This window comes from Lepidothrix coronata, unplaced genomic scaffold, assembly GCF_001604755.1.
Source record: "Lepidothrix coronata isolate B3197 unplaced genomic scaffold, Lepidothrix_coronata-1.0 Scaffold15, whole genome shotgun sequence".
NCBI lineage: Eukaryota > Metazoa > Chordata > Aves > Passeriformes > Pipridae > Lepidothrix > Lepidothrix coronata.
Window position 1 is genome coordinate 483,737 of NW_016690195.1, and position 18,891 is coordinate 502,627.

The 18,891-nt window shown below is 40.2% G+C and overlaps 1 protein-coding gene across 2 annotated transcripts in view; it reads left to right on the forward strand.

Moving 5' to 3' along the window:
* Positions 1-18,891, forward strand: part of CPQ (carboxypeptidase Q) — a 162,683-nt gene that overhangs the window by 91,170 nt on the left and 52,622 nt on the right. For both annotated transcript variants that reach the window (XM_017806518.1, XM_017806519.1), the window contains exons 5-6: positions 3,349-3,460; positions 18,220-18,311. In XM_017806518.1, the coding sequence (XP_017662007.1) occupies positions 3,349-3,460; positions 18,220-18,311 (204 nt within the window). The remainder of the gene's footprint in view (positions 1-3,348; positions 3,461-18,219; positions 18,312-18,891) is intronic.

Sequence of the window (18,891 nt, forward strand, 5' to 3'; positions counted from 1 at the left end):
ATCATTTAATCAGAAGCCTGGAAGTTAAGACTTACTACACTGCATATTAAGTAGAAAAGACAGTTGTTGTTTTAATCATTTTTTTCTTTCTGCACTTCACTATATCTTTAGGGCTGTAAATTAGTTGAGACAGCTAGAGTGATTATTTAAGAACCATTCCTAATATGCGTAAAATCTAATAAAAGGAGCAGTCCAGTGAAGTCATATTATTTGGACACCAAAGCTAGAAACTAATTTGAAGAAATATCTTTATATATACAAAAGAAAATCCACTGAATGTGGTAATGTTCCTGATTTACATTTAGGGCATGATTTAATCCAATTGCAGTTTAACTGGGGGCAGTTAATGTTTTCTTAAAGGCAGGTGCAGAAATACACAGATCTTTCTTAACCTATTTGTAGCCCAAACCAAATATTTGGGAAATGGTCATGATAGACTTTTTTTTTAAGAATGTCTGACTATCAGCATTATCAGTGAAACTTTCATTTTTGCAGCTGCTACAAAAATATGATAGTTTAAAAAAAATGTTCTCAAAAAAGTTTCACATAGAAGTACAATGGTTGTATTTATGTAATTGAACTTGGCAACAGATTCAGTAAATTTAAGTCAAAGTTCATCCATAAAATTATCTGACTTTCTCAATCCACTTGAACCTTGATCTGTTTTGGTGTAATGTTCTGGAGTTGGTAAAGATGCTTTACGACTGGAGTTTGTAACACCAAATGAGATTACACCACCTTCTTCTGATTCAGAATTTCTTGCTGTTGCAATATGTGTTTTTCCACAGAAACGAGGAGTAATTCCCTCTCAGACACTGATGTTGAGACTGCTACCAGGGAACAGTGTTACTGAGGTGTTCTTTCACTGCTAAAGATAAGGCGTCACTTCTGTTGTAAACTTGGTTCCCTCTCAATGAGTTTACAAGCTCGTTCTAAATAATTCATTTCATCTTGAAACTCTGTTTCCCAGGAGACAGAATAGTTATCTTCTTAAAACCAATTTTTGCTTTAAGAACAAACAAACCACATGTTGATTTTGAAGTTGCGAAATAGGCGTCCTTTATACCACAGACAATTGGGCTTTTACTCAGAGCCTTTTCTGTTCTTTTAAAAAAGTTATTATTATTTGCAAATTCCTTATTGAGTGGACTGTATTGAGTCTGCATCAAGGGTGGTGTTTGAGCTCTCTCCTCCATAGGCTGGTTGCAGTGGGGCTGCACGTGCGTGAATGAACACAAAGCAGAGTTCATTCATGTGTCGCCTTCACCACCTGCAAGTGCACGTGTGTGTGCGCTTAGTTGTCCCTTATAAGAAAACAAAAGAGCAAGGAGTACCACAGTGAGCACTTCTCTGCTCTCATTACAGAAAGGTTTGTGCCTCCAAAGCTGGCATGGCTTTTCTCAGATGATCTGGTTTCAAGCTATGTTGCTATTGTAGTAGAGGGTTGCTGCAGATTAAGTACTTCTACTGCAGGGCAATGTCCCTGGAAAACATGCTGTTTGCAATCTTTCATGCTGGGCCTGAGAGGATCATGACATTAAATCGCAGGAATATCACTGTGTAATTCTGAGGCTTTTGCAGAGGGACTTGTCATCCAAATTTAAGCACTTTTGAAGGAGGGGAGGTTTTGGAATAAAGGTTGCAGCATGTCTATCTACTACCAAGAAAATCAGTCTGTGCTGGAAAAAAATGTTAAGGCTGGATAAGCAGAAAAGAAAGTTGAGACATCTGAGAAGAAAAGAGTAAGCTGCTCTTCAGATTTTGATGACAAGCTTTTCGTGCTTCTAAGACATTACTCTTTCTGTTTTTTTATAACACACACATTTATAAGCTTCTCACAGTGTATCTTCTAAATCTAAAGGGGTTTGGTGCATTCTGATTGGACTCATGGCAGTACAGCAGATATGACTAGTACTTTTTCATGGCCCTTGTTTAATACTAAGGGTATTTTAGTTATGTTACCTGATTTCACAGGCTGTTCTGAGTTGGAAGTGACCCACAAGTATCATTGAGTCCAACTCTTAACTGAATAGCCCATGAACGGATCAAGCTCTGTTTGCATTAGTGCCTGTTGGCATTATTAGTACCAGGCTCTAACCAACTGAGCTAATCTCAGGGTCATTTTGTACTTAGATGAGAAACCACTGTTGTTTGATGAGCACTTGATACTTTTTGTCTTGCCATGATCTGTTAGTCCATTATTTTTCATAGCGAGTGAAAACACACTAAGATTTCTCTCTTGTGAAGAGGAAAATAGAGATCTTAACGTTTGGACCGCAAGTTAGTTCTTGTTTGACATCAGCCAACCAAAGAGTAGGAAGCAGCCCTTCATGTATGGCTAGTTCTGGGCAGGACACAGGTGGATGCTCCAGGGTCTCCTTCAGTTTTTCCTTAGTGCTGAGCTGTCATAGGTTGAGCACTTCCACTCTATCGCAAGGGTAGTTTTTACTGGTGTCAGTTCTTCAAAGACTATTGGGGCTTTACAGTGGCTCCTGCTCTTGTTTTTGTGCTATTGCATCATTTTACCACACTGCCTGCTCAGCTCAGAGTTTTTGTCTCTCCTTGACCTCTCCACTGCAATCATAGATCCATTGGCCCTTGAGCTTCAGGTCCAGGCAGGGAACTGTCTCACTTCTGGTATTGCTGTGATGCTGCTTGTCAACATTTGAAAAGTTCAGATCTGAAAGTGGGTGTTCCTGGAGATGTGTATACTACTATTCTCTACTCTAGCCTTTTTTGCAGAAAATCCATCTTAGACTTGCTATCATGTTTTAAATAACCATTTAAAATATCCTTGTGACTAATGGAACTATAAAATACCTCGTTGTAGTACATAGGGGATCCAGTAATAAATTAGAGGTCCTCTGTGACAAACAGCATAGATAAAACAGCATAATAAAACAAAAACCTCTGGGAATGCTTCAGTCTAAGTTCATATTTCTTCCTTATGCACCCCAAAATAAGGTTAATCAAACTTCATACGTAAGGGCTTAAACAGATGGAATATGAAAGACAATTTCACCATTCGGCAATGTAGTAATCCTGCATCTCTGGAAAGTATGCACTTTCTTAATGTACAAACCAAAATGTTTCATTTAAATATTTCTCACAGTGTATCTAGTTTGAATTAGGCAGTGGTTTGAAGCAGTAGGAGGCAATTGGTCATCCCAGATTTATATTCAGAAACTAGAGAACAATATTTTAGTTTTATTTAAATTTTTTTTTTCCTCCCATTCTAAACTAATAAGCCAACTTTATGACAAAATCATTAAAATGCTTAAAGGCTAAACAGACTTTTCTGATTCTGTGTTTTAATGTAGATATGTTTTCTCATAACTCCTTTTCTAGATTGTATTGGTCAGTGGACATCTGGACAGCTGGGACGTTGGGCAGGGAGCTATGGATGACGGTGGTGGAGCATTTATATCATGGGAAGCATTATCACTCATTAAGGATCTGGGTAAATATTAAATTTTAAGATATTTTCAGTGCATGATATTTCCAGGATGTTTTGTATGATGTCTAAACTGGATTTTCTGTATTATCCATCTCTCTGAGCACAAATACTCATACTTTTCAGGTTTTTCTGCTAAATTCCTCCTTTTATCACAGGGGTCTTTCAAAAGCAACACATCAGTCAATGATCTAGAAAGTGCTTTGAGCCTGCATGTTCATGATCATCATAGAATGAAAGTTCAGTGTAAGATATCATATCTAGGTAGCTTAGAAGAAAGTAATTCCTTTTCATTTTGTCTTAATAGGTTTCACTCTGTTAATGAAGATGAAGATTTATGAAGTCACAGATAGGCTCGTGGTATTTTCTCTGCCCTTTAAGCAAACTATTCATTCAACATGTTCTTAAATCTTTCAATGTTCTACATGTTGCTTTTTACAGTGGCTACTTCTCAACCCCTTACCTCACCCTTGATGACTTCTCAAGACAATTTCCTCTCTCAAGAGCTTGTAACTAGGACTAGATCTAGGCAATGATCCTGCCTCTAGTCTTTTCCCTTTCATCTACATATTTCATGCCCAGTCTTCGCGAGCGAAGATTTGGGAAAGGTCATTACCCTTCGAGCCTGCACAGTGGATTTTTTAGGTGAGACACAGCGTGCGCTGAACTGAGCCCACCCTTTAATCCTGAGGTTCATCTGCCGGGGCCGAGCGAGCTCGGACGGTGGCAGCGAGGTCCTCAGGACGTAGGTTTGTTTAGAGTGACCTTCTCTTAGATGGATTGCCTTACAGGGCTGACGAGCTCCATCTGCCCGGAGGAGTTCCCTGACCGGGAATCGAACCCGGGCCGCGGCAGTGAGAGCGCCACATCCTAACCACTAGACCACCACAGGGCCCCTCTACATATAAAGATATTCATATAAAGATATTATAAACTTCACAGAATTTCATATTTTCAGTGTATATATTTCTGTGGGGTTGTTTTTTTTCCTAGAATGTTCTTCCTAAATAAATTTATATCCTGCTCGACTTATTTCACCAAATAGTGATACATACGTACCATCCATGCATTTGTGCATTCCCAGTTTTCCACTGGAGGGCTGATTTCCTAATTATGTTGCCTTTATGTTGCTATGGTCTTGGGATCTGCTTTGGACTGTGATACCTCATTTCCTTGGCAAATATAATCCGGGTCAGCGGAAGCACACACTTCAGTCTTATCACTACAAGGATACACTTTTGTCAAGTCTGGCTTAGCCACAGTGACCTCTCAAATATTGTGGGCTCATATGTCTCACCAAGCAACATTTGACACTGAGGCCTTGTACACCATAGTATACTGCAAGAATAGGTTTGTGGGAAGCAAAGCCATGCTCTGCTCCCAGGGATCAGTTCTTTGAATCATTCTAGCCAAGAGACAAGGTGACTGGGTTCTGGAATTTGGCCTGTTGATCAGCTGGACTCTCTGCAGTTGATATTCTAGCAAACAGTTTGTCATCTCTGAGCTTGCTGGTCTTGGTCCTCCAGAATTTCTGCTCGGCAGAAGTAGGAGTGGAACTAAACCCTCCTTCTGTCAGTGCTAAATGTGGATAAGGAGAGAAAGAGGAAAAGGCAGCCTGTATCCTGGATATTTCTGTTTCAGTAATGCTATGGATAAAATACCAGTGTGGACTTGCTCAGCCTACCTCCTCTTAGTTTGCATAGCCTCCCTTGTGTGAGATCTGAAAGGCCAATTTTTTCTACTCATGGACTTCATCTGACTTGGGGATAGAAGTGGGCTGCAGACAGTGTGTTATTGTGGAAGAACTTGGTCTACATATGCCTACCTAGGATGTGTTTGGTGGGAGAGATTGTCCATAAAGTAAGATGATATAGGGCCAGTGTATGTGCAAGAGGGAGCTATGATTGCACAGCCTGTGTTCTTCAGACACCAGACTCTCAAAGTTGGGTCTGCTGTCATCTGTTCCCAGTCTGCTGTGACCTAGTGTGATTTCTGGTCTCCAGCCTGCGAATTCCAGTCTTACTGCTTGATCCGTAGTTTTCTGCTGTTTTTACTTCCATATGGGCTTCCCCTCAAAACTAGTTCAAAACAGACTTTTTAGGTTGTCCAACTGATATCCAAGGTTGTTTTTTCCCCTTCATCAGATGGAATCTATTTTTTCTCCTTATTCTCTTTTTCCAGAACTGTAACCTGTGGTCAAGAGGAATGCACCACATATTCATTAGAAACTAAAATCATCTGCTGCTCTGCTTTTAGCTCTGGCAGCCTTTAAATAATAAACTAGCTTTCTCTACTTCCCAACACAAGGATTTCTTCACTTGAACAGTCTCAGTCTTTCATGAAGAGCTCTTTGTAGAGAAGCTCTGTTATGTGATTAGCCACTCACATACTGCAGTGGTGAACATCAGACATCCCTGTGAGTTCCTTTATTTTGCATTGTTTGAACCTTTAATCTCTCATTTTCCAGCCTTGGAATGATTGGAATATCAGTCTGTAATTCAAAACAAAGTGCATTTAAATTTTTATTCTTTTAAAAGTAAACTAAATAGGATTCTTCAACAGAAGAATCCAGGTCTATGCCTTCTTTTAGTGTTTTTTAATCCTTTTTTTATGATGCTTGGAAAATTGTCTGTTTCCTCCACCTTCAAGAAAAAGAACTTACACTACTGTGTTTGCTACTCTATTCCATTCAGAATAAACTGTTCTGTGTCTCTTAAGGGCAAGTTCATGGTGGCATTGTATAATTCTTATTCACTGGGTTTCCCTTCATGCATGACTGAAATTCATCACTTTCTTTTTGTGCAAATATTTGATTTCCTCTGGTAGTAGCCTGTGTGTTTGCTGTGTGTCCTGTGGTGAAATGCCGTTCTCTCAGCTGGGAAATGCCAGAGCCTTTGCTGATGCCGTCTGTTGTGGGCAGCTGTTGTGTCCAGCTCTTCTTGTACCTGTGTTCTTCAGGAACAGAAGGCTGGGAGAGGACTTCTGGGTCGTCACATCTAACCTGTAGATGACCAAAGGGCTTTTCGTAAACTGCCCTCCGTAGCAGATTGGTCAATGCAGATATCTTACTATGCACATTAAATATGACAAAAAAAGGACAGCAAAATAACAAGGTGTGCAGATTGTGTGAGAAGCAAATTAACGAGTTTTATTTAAAATCAATTCCATAGATGGTGTTTTGAGTGAGCATTGTGTTTTGAATTGTGGAAGCTTTGTTTAACATTGTTTTGAACTCAGATAAATTTAGTCTTAGACTTGTCCACCAAATACATTTGAAATGAGGATAAGCCAACTCAATTGGCTCTATGCATGTGTAGAAAATTTTTACTGCGTACTGGGAGTCTTAAAGCCGTGGTGCATTGTGTAGCCATAAAAACTGTGCCTGCATTTACCAGAGTATAACTGATCTTACAGCTGTGGTGATATGATCCTCAAGCTGAAGTGAGCATTCTGAAATATGAATTCTAGAGTATAAAGTTTGTATTGTGCAGTGAGAAATACTGCCAGTACTTCTGCCATGGACCACTGGTTTAGTGAAAGCAAGATACTAGTACACTATTGAAGCAGTTTTTTTCAGTGATGATATAATAGCACTTCATCAGGATATCAGTGTGACCCTTGGACATGGCTGGTAGACCCAAATTATGCCTGTTAATTGGGATTTTGATAATTCTCTGTAATATTTGAAGAATGATTATAGTTTAAATTCAATTCATACTTTCACCATAACCTTCTCCCAAAACTACTTAATAGCTATTGGCTTAGGACCAAATAAATGAAATTATTGAAAAATTATTAAAATTATCATTTAAGATGGTCAGATTTTATTTTAAGCAGTACAGTTTGTTTTCTTGCCTCAGGTAAACTTTTTAATAGTTTTTGGTTTTATTTCTCAGTGCTCCTCTCCCAACATTTCAAGCCTGTGGCAAGTTCTTGTCTTGCTCAGGACTAATACTTGTGTACATTGAATTTGAGCAAGAATCAGCTAGTATATATTTAGTAGTTTCAGAGCCTTAGCCAGTGCTGCCTCTTTGCTCCTAATCCAGATGAGTTCCTGCGTTGCTTGGCTGAGGGACATTTCCCAGCTGAGGCCACAGGTGTTTTGACTTCCTTCAGCCCTGGGGAGCACTGTGCCAAAGTCACCTCACACTCCAGTGCTGGGAATGTGAGACTTCCATCCCTAAAGGGAGATTGAGGGAACTGAATAACGACAGTGATAGAGAAAGGTCTTTAGAAGGTGGTCATATGCCAGTGTTAGCTTTTCAAACATAGTATTTTGAGTCTCCTAACAGCAGTAGAGATCCCACTGGAGTTAGAGATGCAGGCGATTTTGATGAATGAATTTCACTGCTTCCTTCTGAAAAACTTCAGAAGTGGTAACTGTTGTGTCTCTTTTTAATTAAAACAGCTGGAGTCAATTTTTTTTTCCCTGTTTCAAAGAGAAGCCTGATGGGGTCTTCTACTTGACACTACAGTCTAGTTTATTTTTAAAGTCTCATCTCTGCTGGCACAGGAGGAATTAAATAGTCAACAGGTTCTTTGTTCACATCCCGGGTTTCTTTCAGCATTTACCCACAAGCTCTCTCTCCTTGTTCAGAAATGTGTTTTTTACCTTTCCCTGGCTGTGTTTGGGTCTCGCCTGCTTCATCATGGGTTAGGAACTGGCCGGAGGGCCGGGCTCAGAGGGTGGTGGTGAACGGTGCTGCATCCAGTTGGCAGCTGGTCACTAGTGGTGTCCCCCAGGGATCACTGCTGGGCCCAGTTCTATTTAATATCGTTATCGATAATGTAGATGAGGGGATTGAGTCCACCATCAGCAAATTTGCAGATGACACTAAGCTGGGGGGGAGTCTCGATCAGCTGGAAGGCAGGAGGGCTCTGCAGAGAGACTTGGACAGGCTGGAGAGTTGGGCTGATTCCAACTGGATGAGGTTCAACAAGGCCAAGTGCCGGGTCCTCCATTTTGGCCACAACAACCCCACGCAGCGCTGCAGGCTGGTGAGTGGCTGGAGAGCAGCCAGGCAGAAAGGGACCTGGGAGTTTGGACTGACAAGAAGCTGAACAGGAGCCAGAGTGTGCCCAGGTGGCCAAGAAGGCCAATGGCATCCTGGCCTGGATCAGGAACAGTGTGGCCAACAGGTCCAGGGAAGCGATTCTTCCCCTGTACTCAGTGCTGGTGAGGCCACACCTGGAGTACTGTGTCCAGTTCTGGGCCCCTCAGTTCAGGAAGGATATTGAGGTGCTGGAGCAGGTCCAGAGAAGAGCAATAAGGCTGGTGAAGGGACTCGAGCACAAGTCCTGTGAGGAGAGGCTGAGGGAGCTGGGGTTGTTCCACCTGGAGAAGAGGAGGCTCGGGGAGACCTCATCACTCTCTACAACTCCCTGAAAGGAGGTTGTAGCCAGGTGGGGGTTGATCTCTTTTCCCAGGCAACTATCAGCTAGACAAGAGGGCATGGTCTTAAGCTCTGGCAGGGGAGGTTTAGGTTAGATATTAGGAAGAAATTCTTTATAGGGAGGGTAATCAGACATTGGAATGGGCTGCCCAGGGAAGTGATGGATTCTCCATCCCTAGAGGTTTTTAAGATGAGACTGGATGTGACACTCAGTGCCATGGTCTAGCAACCGCAGTGGTAGTGGATCAAGGGTTGGACTTGATGATCTCAGAGGTCCCTTCCAACCCAGCTGATTCTATGATATTATGATTCTATGATCACTAGTCAGCTCTTCATGCCCTGCCAAGCACAGAGGTGCACATCTATACATCAACTGCTGCCCAGTCTATGTGTTTATGGGGGGTATCTTCAGAAGGCAATGGCTGTGCTGTGAATTTGCCAAATGACAAACTTGTCCTCTTCCACTTCAGTTGCTTCCACTGCAACCAGTATAAGATGTTGCCAGTTATTGTTAATTGAACTCCTGCTTCTATTGAAGTAGTTGGTATAGACTTCAGGAAAGGCTGTGCTCCAATGACCATTATAGAGACGGGTTATGGTACAGAGTAAGTAAAGCAGTCCAGAGTAAGTAAAGCAGTCCCTGCTTTTGCTATTGTCTTGTGCACTGAGCTCATGTTTGGTCATGTCTGCATGCTATGTTAGACCAGGAAGTCTCCTGCTTGGACTGTGCCTCAAAGTGCTCCTGAGAGTCCTGTTCTTCCAAGTAAGAAAATATTTGCTATGGGGAGCTTCCAGAGCCAGTGAATACCAGGAGTCAAGTAGATGAACAGGGGACATTTTCCTCTTCCACACCCAGGGCACGATGCCTGATGCCATTTCTGCTGGAGTAACCTGATGAAGGAAGGATGATTGTTGACAAAAGCTAATCCCAGTCATCACACCTTTTACACAGCTTTCCTGCATTCCTAGACGATGATGTATGGGAGAAATGTATGGTGATAGGTGCTATGTGTAGTTCCCTCTCTTCATCTGTTTACCAGCATTATGGGGAAATGGAGTTCCTATAGATGTAGGCATGGATCTGGCACAACCAAATTTCTGTTTCATGGGAGAAAGGTACAGAAAACTACAGAAACGTTTTTAAAACAATGCATGTAAGAATTTTAATATACTACCTGAATTACTTTTTATGTAACTTATAGGAAGTTGATTAGAGAGTTTTTCCCCCTTAAAACTTATTTAAAATTGAAATTGTAACTCTCTTCTGAATTATACCCATGACTAATGCAACTGGAAAACCACTAGACAGATTTTTATGCAGTTCACTGTAGTCTTTGTATGAAGTTACATTTCTCCAGCCCAAATTCACTGGCTAATATATGAGGACTAAAGATATGTTTTATTAAAAATATGGTCACTGGAGTATTTCCTTTTCTGCTAGTTTAATTGAAGTCATATAACTGCAATTTTAATGTACTTGCCAAAAATTTTGTTAAACATTTTTCTCAATTTCCTGTAATTGTGGTGGTGTATTTGCTTACTGTCTAGCTCTTACGTTGCTTACGTTGTGAAACATAATTGACTGCTTTTACTGTCAGTGGGGTTTTTTTCTTTAATCAAATATGCCTGATATTAACTCCTTGTTCTTACTTCCTTTCCAGTTTCCCAAAGTTGCATATTTTATTCTGACCACTTTTTCAAATCTAGTAAATCTACTTGGTACAAAATATCTGCATATGGTGTTACACTACAAATGCATATATTCCTTCATTTTAACATTTGCTTGAATGCATATTTGGCAAATATTTAAATCTTCAATTTTCATACTTTGTTGACATAGCAGAGAGGTGACTGCAAACAAAAATTTGTTAATCTGGTGGTAAATTTAGACATAGCAGTTTTGCCCTATGTCTTGTAGACTGTTGCTTCTTTGCAAGCTTTAATTTACCCGAGAAATTCAAGATAAAATCTGAGCTTTGTTTATCTATAAAAATCCTAAAAGTCTGGCAGTAGAGGCTGTTGTGGGTTGTTGGGTTCTTTCAAATATGTAACATGACTGACATGGCGAAATGCTGAAATCCTTTACGAATGAAGTCAGGGGAATGTCATCCTTACTGTCATTTTTTTTTAAGGTATAAATTTTCAATATGGAGACACAAGTGTGGCTGATGCATTTTCTGACTCATAGGTTCTTGGAATAGTTTAACGGATTTGGTTTTTTTCTGATCCAAAGAGAGGGGCAGCAGAGGCAGAATGCAGAGCCACCACTCGGTAAGAGCAAACCACAGCTATTTGTAATCCTAGAGAGTGCGGGAGTGGGGCCCTGCATTGCCTTTTCTGCTCCACAATTTGATGAGATCTTCAAAAACTTCTAAGGAAAGTTGTGTTCCTAAAGAGGAATAAGGTGTATTTTAAAGGTGGACAGTGTCTTCTTCCTTTTGTGGGACTCGGAGAACCTGTTGACAGGACCAGAGCAGGGCACAGGGTGGAGGAGTCCTCTGCTGACTCTGGGCTTTGCTGTTTTACACAGGCAAGTAATGTGTTTCCTTTTCTTCTTCTCCTTTTTTTTTTTTTTGTAGACATGACTTGTATTGGCTTCATGACACTACACTAACCAGTTCTTTTTTAAAAACCCCATATGCAGAAGAGCACATTTCATAGCACTTCTCATCTGAACTGCCCCCGAGCTGTGCTGCTGGGTGGCAGGAAGGTGTCCACAGAGAAACCCTCCCTCTGGCAGCGTTGCTGCCTGACTTGCAGCCCATTGCAATGGGCTCTGGGCTTGGTTTCCCTCTTCTCCCCCTCATCTCCCCAGTCAAAAGGCTTAATCCATGTTATTTTTAGTTGCTAGACTTGCAAATCATTCACAGCTTTCCCCTCCAGTCTTTTATACCCAGTTCCTTCCTTCACATTTCCTCTTGGATATTGCATTGCTTTTTAAAAATAAAGCTATCTAAAACCTCTCACATTTCCCACCTCCACTCATCTGTAAATCTGCCCTTCTGCCGTTAGCTCATCAGCCTCCCTAAAAACAGGAAAAGAAAATTGCTTGGGTAATCTCAGTGTCTTGGTGCACTGCAGTCAAGGCTGCTGATGCTTTGCAAGCCCAGTCCTTCCCTAACCTGGCTCACCTTGGGCATTGCTGTCCCCCTGTGCCCTCTTTGCAGGAGCCTGTCCGGACAGCTGCTCACAGTCTATGCCAGTGGCAGAGTTGTGTCCTCTTAGCCCCCGAAAAACATGTTTCTGAGCAAGCTGTCAGCCCCAGGCAAGACTGAGCTGCAGTATCAATCTTGGCTCTTCTCTCCACTTTCATTTCCTCTTCCCTAGCCCCAGATCTGCCCATTTTCTGTCTTCCTGTGATCCCATGTCTCTTCTCCTCCAAACCTCGTCTCTCTTTACTCCTGACCTTCAAGACTCAGAGGTTTACTCACTTTCCAATGCTATTTTGTGCAGTACTTTTTCCTCAGTGCTGCAACAGACAAAAATCAAGATTACACTGTTTTAAACTGATGTAAGAAGAAAACAAAGGCAGTTTCCCAAGCAAAAAGCTGTTTCCCATGTCTAATTTGAGCTTCACTAGAGAATTAGAAATAAGTCATAGTCAAGGTTTAAGTAGGTGTAAAAGGTTTTTTTGAGGTGTGCTTTGCTTTTAACTTTGCAGCCCTGCCAAGAAGAACTTGGGGGTGTTGGTGAATGTCCAGCTGAGAAGCTGGACATGAGCTGACAGTGTGTACTTGTAGCCCAGAAAGCCAAACATGTCCTGGGCTGCATTGAAAGAAATGTGACCAGCAGGACGAGAGAGGTGACTCTACCCCTCTGCTCTACCCTCATGAGACCCCACCTGAAGTAGCTGCATCCAGCTCTGAGGACTGCAACATAAGAAGGATGTGGACCTGCTGGAACATGTCCAGAGGAGGGCCACGAAGATGATTAGAGAGATGAAGCATTTGTCATACAAGGAAAGGCTAAGAGAATTGGGGTCATTCACCCTGGAAAAGAGACGGTTTAGGGGTGACCTAATTGCAGCCTTCTAGTACCTGAAGGGGGCCTAGAAGAAAGATGAAGAGGGTCCATTTACAAGAGCATGTAGTGACAGGACAAGGAGCAATGGGTTCAAAATGAAATTCTTTGCTGTGATGGTGGTGAGGCACTGGAACAGGTTGCCCGGGAAAGTTGTGGATGAAACCTGGTCTACTGAAAAGTGTCCCTGCCCATGGCAGAGGGGTTGGAACTAGATGTCTTTAAGGTCCCTTCCAACCCAAGCCATTCTACGATTCTATGATTACTTTCTGTTAAATCATTAATTGTCATTCAATTAAAAATATTTCTTCTTAAATAAAAATCTAACTAGACAGACACTTTTGTGAGATCAGTTGTCTGAACCATAGAGGGTGGTATTTCTAATAGCAGAATGAAAGCCAAAGACCTGCTGGTTTAGAATAGAGACTTCTTCTTGGTCTTCAGAGGAAAAAGTCTGGACATGTTCAATTAACTGTGTTATTACTTTCATCCTATTAATTGCAGTTTTTTCTATATGTATCTTTGAGATTAGCCAGGAAACAAGTTACTAGGGGTAAGAGCCTTTTCTCTAACACGGTACTTGCTTATACCACAGAATACATGAATTACGTGGTAGTCTTTTAAAATGGAAGCAGATTTTACCACTGGTTTTGATGATGCGTTCTTATCTTCTTTAGCAAAATGTGCGGTACTGGTTTTATTTTTGTCTTAAACTGTGGCAGAGGTTTTGGAAATTCCAGGCATTCTATGAGAAGTGTATGCATGATAGAAATATCCCAACTAATGTCACACAGTAAATCCCCTATGTCTAATCAGCTGCAAACCTGAGAAAGGTAGGGAGTGCAATAGGAATTTAAAGATTGTCAGCAGCAGCATCATGTATCTTACTACCTGTCGTATAAATACCCTTCTAAAGAAATTTCAGGCCCCAGGATAACTGCAGAAAAAAGCTGTAGCTCATGATGTTAAATGCAGCAGCGGACAAGACTTGAGGATGATATATCTGTATATAGCTCTCTCTAGTAGCTGCTGAAGCAAATTACATTAGTGATTTAGGCTATATTAGAAAGTAAGGAAACACGGAATCAGAGAATAGTTTGGGTTGGAAGGCATCTTTAAAGATCACTTAGTCCAACTCCCCTGCAATGAGGAGGAGCTGCTTCAACTAGATCAAGTTGCTCAGAGCTTCGTCCAATCTGACTTTGAATGTTTCCAGGAATGGGGCATCCACAACCTCTCTGGGCAACTTGTGCCAGTGCTTCACCATTGTCATTGTAAAAAAAATCTTACATCTAATCTGAATCTACCCTTCTTTAGTTTTATACCATTGCTCCTTGTCCTTATTGCCACAGGCTCTGCTAAAAAGTCTCTCCCCATCTTTATTCTTATAGACTCAAGGTACTGGAAGGCTGCTCTAAGGTCTCCCTGGAGCCTTCTCTTCTCTCAGCCTTTCTTTGTAGGAGAGGAGCTCCATCCATCCGGTCATATTCGTGACCCTTCTCTGGACTCCAGAGATGGATGCAGTACTCTGGATGGGGTCTCACCAGGGGAGAGTAGAGGGGCAGAATCACCTCCCTGAAGCAGCACATTCTATTTTATGCTCAGATCAAGGCTTTGATAAACCATTTATGCAGGGGCTTGGGAATTAAATAATTCCTGGTTTTGTTTTGCTTGTGTCTGCAGCTTTTGCTTTCCCTATTAAACTGTCTTTATCTCAACCCTTGAGTTTTCCATCTTTTATCCTTCTGATTCTCTCCCTCATCCCACTGGTGGAGGAGTGGGCTGTGTGGTGCTTTGTTGCTGGCTGGGGTTAAACCACGACACCTGTTAATCTACTTACATCCATTTGCAGTTTCCTTATATGCCTTATATAAGATGAACTATTTGATTTGTTTGTGCATGATTCCAGTGCCTTGACTTGCAGGGATAAAAATCTGTTTTCACAAAGGTGGAATGCTTTTTACGTTTTTGTGAGCTGATCAGCCTTAGAACAACATTGAAGAAGTCTGTTAGTCATATACACATTGTCTTCTTAGAAAATACTTTATCTTTGTAATCCTCTCCATTGGTAAGGATTTATGTTTATAAAGTGGGAAAATAGTTACTGAAGGAAATCTAGTGTTTACAGTACTGATCTCTATTTTGATTAAAAAAAGACGATTCAAGTTCTCCATCCTGACTTATGTGCTGCCTTGAGAGTGAAGCAGGTTTATTTTTTTACTTTGCATGTGACAGGTCATTATAATTTGTCACTATGTGTACCAAACAATACATTTCAGTTTTGGTGTGTGGGAGTGTCTCAATTCTATCAAGCATGACCAAGACATGTAGGACATAAAATTCAAGTCTTTATGGTGGTATCTACAAATGTGAACAATCTGTGATGATTTAAAAGAAACAGAAAATAGACTCAATAAGAGCTGCATCTTGGTATGACTGAAGTGTTTGTGGTACCCAAGGAGAATGAAAGGGTGGCAGCCACTCCAGCACAGAGGGATTGTAATGGAACAAGTGTCCTGCTGTGCTTACTACACACGTATCCTTAGTCATAGATCAACTGTATCGATGCTTTTATTTCATTCTTTAACTTAGGAACCCAAGTGCTCTGTAGTATTTTTTATACTTGAGATAAACCATGAGAATGTAGAGGATCATTAGTAAAATGTAACTTTGTAGTAAACTATGATTGTATTTCCCGGTTAAGTTTCAAGGAGAGGGGAAAAAAAACCCTAATACATTTTTCTAAAACATTGAAGAATTTTAAATTCATCTGTAGGTTTTTCTTCTGATATCCACTTTATTTTTAATATGATTATTCATTTATACATATAAAAAAGAAAGAGGCACTATTTTATTTGTGAAACAGTTTTCCTTCATTTTAAAATTGTCTACGTACCCCTCTGCATTATACACCTATCGTAGAACATAGTTTTCTAGTCCAATTGATATTTTATTGTGTCTTTTCCATAAATATTTGAGCTGTGATCTGCAAGACTTCTGATTTGTAGAGGTGATACCTTGCTTAGGGAGCTGTAGTTTTTAAGAAGCAAACCAAAATAGTTAAACTTAATAGTAAAAAAAAATTGTAACTTTAGTACAGTACTTTGTTTTGTTTTGTTTTTAAATAAAAACATGCATTGAGAATATTCTTGGCAATTTTACTTGCGAATATTAGATTTGTTTGCTGCTCTTTGGTCACAATAGCTCTGTTTTTAATAACAGGTAGATAAATACTTATCACTTTCAGATTAAGATAATGAGGAAATTAAATTTTCCTCTGTACACTTTGCTTCTTTTTAAAGTAACTCCCTCCATAGCTTACATATATATTTATTTAATTTTTTTTAAGTTACCAATTTAATTTCAGTAGAGCACACAAATGAATTTGCTGATGGGAATCTGTGAGATGGGAAGAGCTGATACACTGCCTCCGGGACTGAAAGACCAAAAGCTCAGTAGGACTTCGTTATTTTCCCAGCTTCAATGGACAGATAAAATGACGAGCTAGGAAAGGGCCATAAGAATCTCAAACTTCTTCTCCACAAGTGAGCTGAGATCTCAGGCTCCTGGAAAGCAGGAGAAATCAGCTGGGGTTACAGCCCATCTGAGCCAAACATGAAGACCCTGATGACTGACCCAAGTTCCCCTTAGGGCAGCAGTGTCAGACTAAAGCATCTTGTTTTTTGCCTGGGAGGAGGCAGGAGCTGCTGCTCCTGTCTCAAGCACTTCCTACCAAAGCTGCTCTCATAGCCTTGGTGTGGTGGGCTTGAGACTGGGCTTCAGCACTTTGCATTTTGTGATATGATGAATAAACCTCTTTTTTCCACTTCAACTGCAGTGCCACTGGAACCATACCACAGGACTGGCCACTCTATGCTTTTTACCCAGCACTTTTTCTTTTTTACAGCCATCTCTTCTAACCAAACTGCTAACACATTTGTGGTTATTTTGGGCTTAAATCTTTCTGACTTCAAGCCAATAGCTATTTTATTATTTAAATTTTACCTCATTAGACATCTGATTTGAAAAGTGAAGGAGACTAATCCTGTACTGTCGTGATTTAGGAGAGCAGGGAATCCACTGGGAGGTTATTTTTAAAGCAATGAGATTTGACAACCTTTCTGTTTACAGTCAGCAGATTAACGTTTAGAAAATACACCTTTAAACCACTTGTTTGCACTTCATTATGAAATATTGGAAAATCCAAGTTGTTTTCTTCACATTTGGGTTATTCCTTCTATACTCTGCCTTCACTTTTGAGGATTGCTAGCATGTAGTTTTGAGAAAGAAATCTTCAGATCATATCCATTGTGTTGAGAGAAAAAAATTAATGAAGGCCAGGCCTATTGGCAATCTTCAACCATTTCAGTTAGGAAATGAACTAAGTTTTGCTGGTGATACTGATATTATTTCTCCTTGGCACAAAGATGTGTGTGGTACTTTATGCTTTATCACTTGTGATAATCTCCTCACTGTTTTGTCTTTTTTTTTCTAACATAATTAGCATTCCACTGCACAGAGAACACATTTTTCTTTATCTGTTTGCTCTTCCATGCTCTCAAGTTTGATGTCTCAAATGTATTCATTTATGAATAGAAACAATCAAATAAATAAAGGGCGTAAACTTCTATCTGTTCAGTTCTGCCGTGGCAGAAATGGGTTCAAAATTTATCTGAGAACTTATCTTTTTTACTGAGCTACCATAGCAAAGTAGAAAATGGCCTCATGTTCACCTTGTTTCAGAAAGTCATGCATACAGTTGGCAGCCAACTGTATTTCAGATTCCAAAATACAGATTGTTGCTTTTCATTTCTCTGATAAAATGCAAAATGATATTACGGAACTCCTCAGTTCTTGAAATGGATGAACATTTCCCATAAAAATCTAGCAGCTCATTCTCAATTAATTGTAATAAATCAACCATGACAAAGCAATGGTAGTTCTCACGAAAATTTGATTTGGATCTGCTGAAAGCAGATGTGCATTCCTTACTGTGGACCACCACAGTGACAGGAGCACGTGTTTCAGAAATCTATCAAGGTAGATACTTTATGTTATGGTTTTCAGACATTTGCAGCATGTCCCCAAAATGTACTTCTCTTGTGCTGCTGCAACTGGTACCAGCACCACAGCTTCCCACTCCTTCCTCATGTGGGCTCTCTCCCACTCCCCAGTCTTTCTCTCTAAACAAGAAAACAGTATTCTAGATAGCACACCCCACACTTGAAATAGCTTGCGTTTAGTTTGTGGAAACCCAGGTTTTTCATCCATTGGAGAGTGGAGACCAATGCAAACAATGCTTAATTATATACATATTTAGTACTAAAAACATTATTAAAAACTGTATTTTAGGACTTCGCCCAAAAAGGACTCTGCGTTTGGTGCTGTGGACAGGAGAAGAGCAAGGAGGAATAGGTGCCAAACAATATTATCAGTTGCACAAGGTAAATTACATCTTTTCATTATTTTCTTGACAGCACTTTGCTCTCTAGTCTTGTGACTTGCATATTATTGTTGTCAAAATGTTCAGCTAATATCTAACCAAAACCAGTGATTCTGGTTCTGCCTGCAAGTATATTTTCTGGGCTTAATCATAAATGTAAACTTCATTTTACATTTAACAGTAAGTGATGCGACCACACATATACGTGTTCTGCTTGACCTAAGATACTCTGTCACAAAACTGTTCTGGAACAGATATTTCATGATGATATCTGCCATAGCTTTCAAACATAGCTAACTCTCTGAGAACAAATGATGAATGGTCCACATATGTTTGCAATATAAATAAGTTTTGTTTGCCTTATATATTTCTGCTTCATTGCATTTTCCCATAACATTTTACAATGTAAAACATAAAATAATATAAAGAAAAATCTTTGCTATCTTATCTTAGTAGTGTGTAATCTGTAATACACTTTGCCAGTTGCTAGTTTTCTGGGATCTGGAACATCTTCAAAGGTTGATTTCTGATGATGCAAAGAACACACAAATTCTACGACTATGGTTATCAGAATAAAAATA